The 13315-nt window shown below is 37.8% G+C and overlaps 1 protein-coding gene across 1 annotated transcript; it reads left to right on the top strand.

The window, feature by feature from the left end:
• Positions 1 to 295: 295 nt before the first annotated feature.
• LOC136227075 (uncharacterized) lies at positions 296 to 10949 on the top strand. Its single transcript, XM_066015793.1, has 19 exons — positions 296 to 1015; positions 1618 to 1777; positions 3993 to 4394; positions 6125 to 6274; positions 7323 to 7426; positions 7520 to 7729; positions 7807 to 7907; positions 7980 to 8055; positions 8145 to 8207; positions 8392 to 8585; positions 8803 to 8899; positions 8973 to 9059; positions 9147 to 9205; positions 9301 to 9392; positions 9484 to 9561; positions 9858 to 10018; positions 10119 to 10345; positions 10436 to 10524; positions 10629 to 10949. The coding sequence occupies exons 1-17, from the start codon at positions 296 to 298 to the stop codon at positions 10320 to 10322; spliced, it is 2958 nt and encodes a 985-aa protein (XP_065871865.1). The 3' UTR covers positions 10323 to 10345; positions 10436 to 10524; positions 10629 to 10949.
• Positions 10950 to 13315: the final 2366 nt, after the last annotated feature.

Raw genomic sequence — 13315 nt, 5'->3', positions numbered from 1 at the left:
AAGTATCGCTCCGGTTTTAGCATTCCCAGATTTTGATAAGCTTTTCGAGGTTGAATGTGATGCAAGTGGAGTAGGAGTTGGGGGTGTGTTAATGCAAGAGAAGAGGTCTATAGCTTATTTCAGTGAGAAATTGTGTGAGTCAAGACAAAAATGGGCCACCTATGACAAGGAGTTTTATGCGGTAGTGCGGGCTCTCAAGACGTGGGAACACTACCTCATCGGGAAGGAGTTTATGTTGTACACCGACCACCAAGCCCTCAAGGACTTGGGAAGTTAAAAACAACTCCGGAGCTCCATGTATGCTAGATGGTCCGCTTTCGTGGATAAGTTTCCTTATCAACTTCTTCACAGGGCGGGTCAACAAAACAAAGTGGCGGATGCCTTGAGCCGTAGGATAGCCCTCTTGAAAACAGTGGCTTTGGAGTTAGTGGATTTTGAGCACATCAAGGAAGAATATGAGGAGGATCCGAACTTTGGGCTTGAATGGGAGAAATGTAGGAGAGGTACCGAAGAGAGTGGGTATCAATTAGTGGATGGGTTCCTCATGAGGGGCAGCCAATTGTGTCTTCCAAACACATCCATATGGGAAAGAGTGATCCGAAAGTTACACGGAGGGGTGTTGGGGGGACACTTTGGAAGAGACAAAACCTTTGAAACGGTTAACTCCCGTTACTATTGGCCTAGAGTAAGGAGGGATGTGGCGTACATCATGGAGCAATGTGAGGAGTGCCAATCTTCCAAGGGGCATGCTACTAATGCCGAATTACGCATGCATCTTCCAATACTGGAGACCATTTGGGAAGATCTCTCCATGGACTTTGTGTTAGGGTTACCGAGAACGCAACGAGGTATGGACTCCATCTTTGTGGTGGTAGATAGATTCTCGAAGATGACCCACTTCATCCCGTGTAGGAAGACTAATGACGCCACCGCCATCGCCAAGTTGTTTTTCCGTGAGGTAGTGAGGCTACATGGGGTTCCGAAGAGCATAGTGTCGGATAGGGATACGAAGTTTGTAAGCCACTTTTGGCGGACTCTTTGGGCCATTCTTGGAACCACATTGAAGTTTAGCACCACGGCCCACCCCCAAACGGATGGACAGACCGAAGCGGTAAACCGGACTTTGGGAAACTTATTGAGAACAAGTGTCGAGACAAACCCAAAATGTGGGATTATGTGCTTGCCCAAGCCGAGTTTGCCTACAACTCCGCCGTGAGTTCTACTACCGGGAAGTCCCCTTTCGAGATAGTATACACCAAGGCACCCAACCACTCACTTGATTTGAGCGAAGTTCCTAAGGGGGAGAAGAAGAGCGTAGCCGCACATAACTTGGCCAACGACTATCATAAAATGCACCAAGAAGTACGACATCGCATTAAGGAGAAGAATAGTCGGGTCAAAACCAAGGTGGATGAGCGCCGACGGGATGTATAGTTTGAGGTGGGGGATGAGGTGATGGTATACTTGGGCAAAGAACATCTTATGCATGCCCCAAGGAGTAAGCTGAGGCCGAGGAAGTATGGCCCCTACCGGATCACGAAGAAGATTAGTGCCAACGCGTATCAACTAACCCTTCCCAATTGGCTTGGGAAAATGTCTTCTTCTTTTAATGTGCAGGATCTTAGCTTGTGGAAGCTGGAGGGAACGTTGCCAACCAAGGAATCGGGGGCGGAGTCCGACTCTTTCAAAGAAGGGGAGAATGATGAGGGCATCCTTTCACTAAGCCCGAGCCCGGAGCCAAGAGACGAGAATAGTAAGAACTGGGAAAACCAGCCCAGTACGCGGGGCATACTCGCCAAGGAGCGGGGAGTGAAGGAACCAATTCTCGAAGATTTGCCCAGAAGCTTAGGAACGCGGGGCATCCGCCTAGGAGCGCGGGGCGTGGATTCGGCGTCGGAGGAGAAACCAACCCAGGAGGACAAGCACGCGGGGCGTAGTCCCGAAGACGCTCCGCGTGAAGTTCACCACCCCTGGTCACCAGAAGCAGAAGCTCCAATACGCGGGGCGTGACTCCAGGAACGCCACGCGTAAAGTCCTCCGCGAAGATTCTCCCGGATCAGGAGCCGAGTGACGCGGAGCGTACCAAGACCCACGCAGGGCGTGGACTGCTGAGAGAATACTTCTCCTGCAAGTTCTTACTAAGAGGGGACCAATACTGTTGGTGTTTATTTACTGTTTTGCCACCAACCCTTATTTACTAAACTACCATGGACTCTTTCCTTTCCCATCCTACCCTTAGGCACATACTTTGCCCAAAACCCTATTCATGGATTTTTGTTCTTTATCCTTGTTATTTTGGGGAGTATTTAAACCCTCCTCTTTGTAATGTTCCTTAATCTTGAATGAATTAAAACTAAAAGCCTCCATTGGAGCTTGGATTATCAATCTTTGGGTTTACTCAACCTTCTAGTTTAGCTAGAGAAGTTTGTATTCTTTGTTGGTTTACGATTAAAACCTTCAGTCGATTTCAATCTACATCAAATAAACATCGTATCAATTGCATTAGACGCTTACAATCTCTTTGTCTAGAGAACTGAGAAAAAATAACTTCTTGATAATAATAATAATATAACATAATTTATAATTGAAATATTGTAAGTATTTCAATACATCTTTAATATTTTATTCAATATGTCCCCAACTTCAATGAACAACTATTGTGTGAAACTTTATATATATTTGTACCAAAATGCATAAAAATAAAAATACAATCCATATCCGTTAGATAAACTCAAACTAAAAAATGAGTGGATTTCAACAGGTTCCGAATTAGAAAAATAAATCTAACTTCAATTAAAGCTAAAAAATTGAGTTCATATAAAACCGGAAATCTAAATTTTAGTTAGAGTTAACAATCGAAACGATAACACCTAGCAACATTGTTGAAAAACGAAGCTAAATAAAACAGAATTAATCAAGCAGAGATCGAACACAATGATTTGTTAACGAAAGTTAGGCAGTTTTGAATTGCTTACGTCTCGGGGAGCGATGAGCGGTTTATTTCTTATTGATCGTGTAAAAGAGATACAGTTTTACATGTATTTATAGTGTGTAATAAAATTACTCAAACAACAACTCCCTGAACTTGTCCATAAAACTAGATTAGCTCCTTGAACTTTATAAGTGTCTCGCCAACTCCTTAAACTTGTTTATTCCGCAACAACTAAATACAAAAACCTATTAAACCTAAATTCTTAAAATGTATCTTCATCTATTCGAGAGGTATTTTTTTCTTCTCCCATACATTTCAACCTATTATAAGAGTTAGTGTTGCAGGTTTGAGAGATCGAATGGATGAGGACTGAGAGTTAGTATTATATGGTTTTTGTATTTAGTTGTTACCGAATAAGCAAGTTTAAGGAGTTGGTGAGACACCTATAAAGTTTATAGGGCTAATATACTTTTATAAACAAGTTCAGGGAGTTGATGATACGAAATAATTAAGTTCAATGAGCTGGTGAAACACTTCAAGGAGCTAATCTACTTTTATGAACAAGTTCAGAGAGCTGGTGATGCCCCGTTAATCTGAGGAGAGCGTTACACATATACCAAGTCCAAGAGAGTTAGCTAGACATTTAATAGGATAATATTTGTTTTGAATTTTGAATTATAAATAGGTGTAACTACTTACAGCTTATTAATAGCTCTCGAACTTAATGTAAATTATTGAGATTGATTCCTATCCTTCTCATGATTAACTCAATTTTCACAACACATTTTCTAGGAAAGTCTATGTTATAATGTGGTTTAGTTAATTAATATCCCCTTGCAATTTACAATAATAATATTTCGTGGACCAAACCTATATTAAATAAATTTTCATAAAAAGATTCCATATAACTAATCAAGTCTTAACCTATGCATATGTCCAGCTAGGCTAAATATGTATTCTACTAATTATTTAGTTAATTAAACTGAATTAATCTGTACTTGATTGTCTGCATCCACATACTTGAAGCGTCATATTACATTAATCTGAAATTTCATTGAAGAAATGTCAATGGAGGAAATAAGCAGTGTCCATAACTGTAGTTGCTGCCAACATATACCTCCATTGGATTTCTTCTCTACTCATCCATTCCATTGCTGCCAATGCTGCCCTTCTTGCCCTTATTGCCAACAGAATAGACTTGCTTTTGGTTTCTGTGTCCCTACATGTTCTTCTTGCCCACAACAATATCCTCCATCTTCAACTAATATCACTGGAGGAACCCCGAACAGCGGCGGAAGTCAATCTTCAGGTAACACGGGAGGAACCCCAAAGGGCGGCGGAGGTCAACCTTCAGGTAACACTGGAGGTCAACCTTCCGGTAATGCTGGAGGAACAAACACCAACAAAGGTCAATCTTCAAGTAATATTGGAGGAACCGGTACTAGCGGAGGTCAATCTTCAGGTAATATTGTACGAACCATCATTAACAAAAGTGAATATTGATGTTGAGATATTTCAATTAATTCAGGTTATATGTAATAATCATATAATGTTAGAAGTATAAATAATATATATAAATGCAATAAAGAATGATAATTAGTTCAGTTGATACACCTTTGAATTGTTGTAGGTTTGAACTCATTCTTTTAAAAAAATAATTATGATATTATGTAATTATATTGGTATCAGAGCCAATCGAGCCTACGGGCAAGCCACTAAGATATGCGTTTAGGGTTTCTAAAAATTTAAGGGTCAACTCTTATTAAGTTTAATAATTATATTATTAAATTAAAAAAAGCTAATAATATTAGTGAAAATAAATAATAAAATTTTAAATACTATTTTCCCTCTGGGATTGTATAATTAATATTGTTTTGTTTTAAAATCTATTAATTATGGTTAAAGTTAAAAAAAAAACCTTCATTAGCTATATAAATTTATTAAATTGGTTAAATTGATGATATGGTTATATAATTAAGGCTATTCGTATTGGTCCTCATAGCATGTTACTAAGATTATGGTAAATTATTAGAAGCATCTGGTTCTCTATGTCATTCAGATGACTTTTCATACATATTTTGACACGTGTAACATGGATCCATACATATTATAAGATGTCCTACTATTTTAATTATTACGTGGGGTCACAATACACATGTCCAAATGTGAATTGGGGGATCCTCCGAGTGACATGGAAGACCAGGTGCTTAATATAAGAGCATCACCAATGGTTTATACTCTCAACCACTCAATGTACATGCCACATCATCAATTTAATAAACTTTATTTTATTAAATTATGTAACTCCAATGGTTAAACTCTATAACTACTCAATCATTATGGACCCACCAATCACAAAGGATTCACTAATTAATTAAACCAATCATAATTGATCCACCAATTAATTAAACCAATCATATTATTTTAAAAATAAAAAAAAAAATATATATATATAAATAAGTAAAAGCTCAATAGACATTGAGTGGTTGATAATCATTACTTTTTATCATACTCTCTCCAATGGAAGAGTATGATACAATGGAGTATATTGAGTGGTTTATTATACTCCATTGGAGATGCTCTAAGAACTCATCAGATTAGAGGCTCGTAATTTATAGTTAGAATAAACACCAAATTTAATCTAACATTTAAAAAAAATGTAGAATTTATCTTAATATATAAAATGATGTAAATTTAACATTTTCAAACAAGATTAATTTTAGTATTACGTTATCAAAAGTGAAAAAAAAAAACTGGTTTGACTAGTATTTAACTGTCACTGCAGACCTTCCAAATATCAATTATGTCTAAGATATTTAGTGTATTACTAACAAAACTAAAAAAATTATATTAACACGGTAAAACTAAATTTGCTAAGTACAAGTTAATCAAATTTGTTTTTGTCAAACTGTCTATGTTATTAATATAGTTAAAAGAAAACAACAACAAAAATGTATAAAATTGTTTCAATAATTTGAGAAAACTTGTTTGGAATGTTAAATATGATAGTTACATAACAGTCAAACTAGATTTTTCAAATTTTCGATAACAAATGGATAAAATTAATTTTACTTAAAAACGTTAGGATAAATGAAATGGACTAAATCTGTTCTTCAGTAAAAAAAATTAGAGTTAAATTTGTCCCTTTATAAGTTTCTTAAGTCCAAGATTAATACAAAGCTCAATTTTCAGGTGATAAAAAAACTGGTAGAGGTCAATTAACGTCTGGTGATGGAGGATCTGGAACGCCTGATAAAAAGGGTTCGAGTACTTTGGAGGGGAGGAATAAAATTCAATCGAAGCTGGAAATCAAAAATCCTATAGGAACAAATCGTTCTTGGAGTAATAAATCTCTCTCTCTCTCTCTCACTATACTTGAATAATATTGCATGCTGCTCTTTGTAAAATATGTGCACGTTTTTAGAATTAGAATGAAATTTACTTTATTTTTTTTCTTTAAAGTCTTTGTAAGATATTTTACCAAGCTTCAATTTGTAATAAAAGAAGTAAAGAATTTATTAAATCTATGTTTTTACATATATATTATATATACTAGCGAGTTTTTATGCTTTTAGATATAATTCGATGATGCTTTCTATGGTTACTTTGTTTTTTACAAAGTAAAGCTTACTTTGTTTTTTTAACTATTGGATGATGGTGGACTTTAACAAAGTAAGTTCATCCAATGGCGGTAAAAATAAAATAAAGCTTACTTTGTCAAAAATAAAGTAACCATAACCTAACCCATAATTCGAGTTAAATTAAATAAAATTTAAAATACAAAATTACATTATACTCTATTTTATAATGATAAAATATTTAGTTTTTCTATTTTATATTTTTTCCACGTATTCCTGACAATTTTCGAATAGTAGTACTCACATGGACCCTGACTATTAGATCCAAACTTATTAAATTTAAACTTTAGGATGATTTGCATTTCCACCACATGTTCATAATAAGTTTGGATCTAACGATGAATGACCAAAACTTAATAGTTAATTCATTAATTTTTATATAATTGTAAAAATTAATGTAGTAAAATATAATTTATTTATTAAAAATAAATAATATAAAATTAAAAGTAGAATTATATAAAATTGTAAGAGTGAAGCTTTTATTTTTAATAAAAGAATTGGATAAATAAATAAAATATGATTTTATAAAATTAACAAAACATTTATGATAATTTTTAATACTCTAATTGAAAAAAAAAATAGGCAAATGACAACCCTTGAAAATATATGTTTTAAAAAAAATTAAATGATTATATTAAATAATATAAAGAAAACAAATAATAGAATTTTGAGTTCAAAAATAATTTTGGAAGATAATATCTTGGATTACGAAGGTTAGACCAAAAGTATATAAAGAGCTTGGATTTGAACAGGTGATCCAAAACTTTATGCGTCCGGAGTTCAGACTCTGGTACCGACCTTCGCGGCGGCAGCGGCGGTTCCGTCCCTAATCGTACGCGCGGTGGGCGGAAGCAATGTAAGAAATGAATACTTCCACTTAGCAATGGCAGATGTTATATTACTGTAAATATAATTGAAATCAGGATCTGATATCAAATTTCGGAATCAGGTAGAAAAAGCTCAAGTGATTCAAGCTTCCCTCTTCACTATGGGGATAAGCACACTTCTCCAAGTTTGGTTTGGTACTCGCCTTCCTGTATTGATGAAACCATCCAGAAATTTCACTATTCCTGTTATTGTCATTGCTTTGTCATCAGCTAGCAGATACAGCACAGGAAGATATAGTAAAATTGATAACACGCTTGATTTTAATGCTCAGGTCGGTTGATTGCTTCCTTGTTTTTGTTTGTGTTTATCTATTTCGGCCTTTGATTTTCATTTCTGGTTTTGGTTTAGATTTTTAAAGAATCCATTAAACGCCTGCAAGGAGCAACCATAATTGGGGCAATTTTTCAAATCATCATTGGGTTCTCTTGTTTAGGGGAGATATTTGCGAGGTGAATTGATACTGCTAAGAGAATAATAAACTTTTAATTCACAATTAACTAATTAATGTGATGAATTGACAGGTATCTCAGCCCTTTATCTACTGTTCCTCTTCTAACCCTAACCGGAATTGGGCTCTTTACGAGTGCATTCTCAGTGGTAAAATTGCTATTGGCCCTAATTCAAATCCTTTTATGAGAATTCAGTGGAGCATTTTGTTTATTAACTTGTGATTGATTTGCTTGAAGCTTGCAAACTGTAATACTGGTCTTGGACTTCCAGCTTTGGTTGTTCTGGTTTTCTCAACTCAGGTCAGTATTATGCTGACTAGCAAATGGATTCTCTGTTGATTCAGTTAATATTTATTACAAGGGGAAAAAAATACAGAAATTTTGCATGATTCTATTAACTCAAATTCATCTTTATCATATTTAAATTTGAGAAAAAGAACTCTGTTAACTGATATTGTCTTGTTGGTTGCGAATCTAAATTCAGTATCTTCCCCAAATATGGAAATCAAAAAAGGAGTTCCTTGATCAATACTCAGTGTCATTCTCGGTTGCAATTTTATGGGGCTATGCAGAGATTTTGAATCGAGCTGGTGCATACAATAATGCTGCAAGTTATACAAGTCAAGGAATAGAATCTAGTTGTGCTAATAATTCTGGGGTAGTTGATGCTGCTCCTTGGTAGGCTTGTATTTATCAACTACAACTTAATATAGACTTCAGACTTTACATGTTTCATTGTGAATTTCATCATTTCCTCAAACTGAATATCATGTCCTGATTCATAATCTCAATTATCAATTTGCTGACAGACAGTTGTATGAAACTTATGTTTCACTGTGTGGGAATTGTCTGAATGATGAAAACCATCAATGATATTTTTATTTACTGTATACAGGTTTAAGATTCCGCTTCCATTTCCATATGGTGGTCCAACTTTTGAAGTTGGTGATGCCTTTCTAATCATGGCTGCTTGTTTTGTGGATGCTATTGAGGTTTGACTTATTAAGGATTCAATTGTGATGATGCTTCCCTTTCTTCCTTGTATTGATATGATTTTCTTTCCAGTCCGCTGGAACCTATATTGCAACTTCGAGATTAGCAGGTGCAGCTCCTATTCCACCCTTTGTGCTGAGTCGTGCGATTGGCTTGCAGGTAGCAAATGTTCCTATGATACTGTTTTATTTTCTTTTAGAATGTTTCACCTCTTGTAATTATTTGTTCTGGACTCTGAACATCCAGGGAATCGGAACTTTGGTAGATGCATTACTCGGTACAGGAGGTGGATCCACAGCTTCAGTGTAATGACCTTAAAAAAGTTTAGAATATTTAGGTATTATAATACTTGGTTTTGTGTCTTTTCAATACGGCAATTATGACTTTCGTGTGCTGATAGTGAACAAGCAGGTCTTGTGGGATTAACACAAATAGGAAGCAGGCGGGTCATTCAAGTATCGGCAATTGTGATGCTTTTATGTTCCATCATAGGTTTAGTATTCCATTTTGCAATATTTGTACTTCTGCAATATTATAATATGAATGCTATGTAGTTTGATTCAGTGATTGATATGGCTTCCAGGGAAACTCGGGGCTCTTCTTGCATCTATACCGTTGCCAATTGAGGTAGCTTTGCAAATGGTGCTATTACCCTACGTCGGTGCGTCTTCCTTTTCCTGCTTTTCCATTTAAGTACTCTTTATATGAAAAGCTAAATCGTAGTATTCTTAGCATATATCTTTAGTGGAAGGAGAAGTACTTCTTGTAGTGAGTATATGGTACCAACTAGTAAAATGATGTGCAGCTACGTATGTGAATTAAGATCTAGGATTTTTTGTCGTGCTCAAATGGTATTATGGTAGCATTAAATCTGCTGAGTTTTCCTATTATTCGTCTCTTCCGCAAATATTTATGTTATCGTTAACTTACGTCCATTACATGATTGTGCATTTACAGCTTCAACTGGTCTTGATTATCTTCAGTTCTGCAACATGAATAGCTTCAGATTAATATTCATCATAGGTTTTTCTGTCTTCATGGGCTTGTCTGTGCCTCAGTACTTTTACGAATATGTCGTACTTACAGGCCAGGGCCCTGTTCGATCCAGCTCCACCTGGGTGCGTAAATGTGATATGCTAGTGTAAGCATTGTTTACTATAACATATAAAAAGATTTCAAGTCCTAATGTAGTTCTTCTAAAAAATTCTTCACTTGCAGTTCAACGACACAGTGCGAGTGACTTTCTCATCAGCACCGACTGTCGGGGTTATTGTCGCATTCATTTTGGATCGCACTCATAGACCTAAAGACTGCTCAACTCAAAGGGATAGTGGCTGGGATTGGAAGGATATATGGGATGAGACTGGCCATATTGATTCAACCTATTCAATAATTTCCAGTGTAGATGATTTATGCTCCTAAATCTTCCATGGGAGATATTACGGGTCTGTTTCGTTCGTCTATTGTTGTTTTCTGTTTAGCATTTGTTTTTCAATTCTAATCAAACACTTTATATCTACTGTTTCGTGAAACAGCAAAAAGGAGTTACAAAAAGGAGAAACAAACGGGCAATATGTCTGTACGGATCATAACGATGCATTCGATAAGAAAAACAATTAGTGATGTGAGTATTTGTCCATTCTACATTATATTCAACAGTTCAATTTTGTAATTTATTTTATTTTATAGCTGTCTTTCCTTTTCACCCATTATTCTTTTGTCTTGCAGTTTGAAATGTCAGAATTTCCATGTTTTGATAGTAAATATTCATTCTTGTGTGGCTGTGGAGGGGAGGGTTCTGTGACTTGGCATGTGACTGATTTTGCAGCAATCTGGAAGGTTCAATTATTTATATTTCTACCATATACTATAAATGAATAATGTTAAATTTTTGTTTATATTTTTGGAACGTTATGGGATTTTTTATTGTACATGATTTGACTATGGAAGATCCACCTGATGGATGGTGTATTTATAACATCCATTAATAGGCCATGCCCCAAGTCTTGAATGAGTTTTGAGTATATTTTGACTATGGAAACCAAACCAGTCAATTTTGTTATAATTCAGCAGCTAATAGATCCTGGAACCATTTTGAAATGACATGTTGAATCTAGGACCCATTTGCATAGGAATTTAAAACAAAATAACTTTTTAACGTTTGTGGATGAAGCTTGTAATCTTTCAATTTGAGTCTTTGTTAGTGTGGGTTGCTAAATACGGCTCTCAAATTATTTATCACCGCCTCCATTTGGACTTTTTTGCCATTCTCATAATTTTGATCAAAAAACTGAAAATTCTCTCTCCAAAATCATAAACCCGAATAACAATGATTCAAATTATGAAAATAATTAATGTGTAACAACCCGAACCCCAGAAATGGATGATTATAAGTCTGAAACATAAAAATTTACATTTTTTTTTATCAAAGGACTCATGAAAATAATATAATCTGTGAATGCGGAACAGTGATCTGGATCTTCGTCGGGCAGGTCTGGCTTCTTCGGGGATCTGCTCTGCGCGGGGAACGGTCCCTGCGGATACTCCGAAGATTAAGACATTTAGTGGTTCAAGAGAGTATGGTAATCAAATGTGAGTGAGGTAGGAAATTAGTTACCCGATCCCTTCTTCTTCCTTCATTCTCATATTTATAGCGGATTGACTTGGGCCTGTGGGCCTCCTGTTGTCCTTGCCCATTTTGCTGGTCCAACAATATTGGGCCTCTTGGGCCTAAGTGTATTCCGAATCAAGTAGTCCCCCCCCCCCCCCCCCCCCCCGGCGAGGTTATCCGAGTATTGCATGCGAGGAGATGCGGATTTAATAAGATTATTCCCTTCTTATCAAGTGGTGGACAGCTGGATGGAAGGTGCTCGACTTCCTCATAGAGACCTTTCAGATGGATGCATGCGCTTGCGGGTTTTAGTGCACAATTTATTGCCCCTTCATTAAATGCTCCTGCACGCGCCGTAAAAAAGACTTTGAATATCGTGCCTTGCCGGCGCCTCCACTTTTGGTTAGGTATAAAATGCAGGGGGAGGCTCCATTGCTGTCTTATTTCGTCAAATTCTCCTCCCATTTTGGCCGTTTTGCTTTTGTTCTGGAGCCGCTGTTTTTCGTCGACCGTTTCTTCGGTGCTCCGTCGTTTGTTCGCGCTTGCTGAGCGCCGGGCATACTGATTTGACGGCGTTCTTCTGAAGATTCTCCACGACGCTTGTCGTAACTTTTTTCGAGGTCAGTCGAAACGCTTATCTCTTCTGTTTTTAGTTCCTTTGTCTAGTTTGTTTTCTTTCTAGGGAGGGGGAGTATGTCAGAGGGTTCTTCGCGAGGAGCCCTAAAGCGACTGCCGCCAGTGACACCGGGCGACTTTACACTCCGTGACGCTTCCCGAAAACGATCTGTAAAGCGAAAAAGGCGAGTAGGGACAGCGGAGGAGGGCGGTGCTGCTGCTGGAAAGAAAAGGAAAACCGTCGTTGTACGCGCGTCGCCCAGCGTTGAGCGCCCGCCCGGAGGGCCTGCGGCTGGTGTCCTTGAAGTAGTTGTGGTTGTACCAGAGGGAGTGATTACCGAAGAGCGACCTTTGGCCTCTATTTACGAACAAATGCGGGAAAAGGTATGGACAAGGTCGGCAGGTGTGACGAGTGTGGACGGTAAACGCTTTGAGGGGAGGCACCGTCCGAAGAGGCCGGAATCCTTTGCGGTGGACGATGCCTATAGTATCATTGTGTCCGCAGACTTGGCCGCTATTTCTGCCGTGTATCGACTAGGGCAGCCTTATGAGGTGGTGGCGCTGGAGGAAGATGATCGTGCCCATCACGTGGGCGGGGCAAACGAGCTGGTTGTCTATGAGGAGCAGTTGGAGTCGGGGATGCGGCTACCTCTGCTTCCCTTCTTTGTTGAGGTGTTAAAAGAGTATGACTTGTGTCCTGGCCAAATTCATCCGAACGGGTGGAGGATGATGGTGGCGTTTTATTCTTTGTGTCGGTCGGCCGGATACCGAGCTACTGGGCTAGTGTTTCGCGAGTTCTTTCGGCCGAATAAAGGACCCCGCTCTCAACACGTGACCTTCTCTCACCAGAAGTTCAAGGTACTTGGTGGCTTGAAGGATAAGATCCCCGAGTTTAGACATCGGTACTTTTTAGTGCGGAAACTGGATGGCGACTTTTCGTTCCGCGTGACATGGAATGACGATCCCATGGATTCGGATAGGTGGCTAAAAATGCGACAAAAGTTGCCATCGGAGGAGCTTCTTATAAAGTACTTAAAGGAGTTGCCGACGGACGAAGAAAGTAAGAAAGATGTCGATGAGCTCGTGGGACATTTTCTGGCCGCTGGATATTATATCTGGAAACAATGGCGAATGGCCCAGCTAGCTGGCTGGTCGCAAATGGATTTCGAAAAATGGAAACGCGGGTATA

The sequence above is a fragment of the Euphorbia lathyris genome, chromosome 4, assembly GCF_963576675.1.
Source record: "Euphorbia lathyris chromosome 4, ddEupLath1.1, whole genome shotgun sequence".
Classification (NCBI taxonomy): domain Eukaryota; kingdom Viridiplantae; phylum Streptophyta; class Magnoliopsida; order Malpighiales; family Euphorbiaceae; genus Euphorbia; species Euphorbia lathyris.
This window is presented reverse-complemented; position numbering and strand designations above follow the sequence as displayed.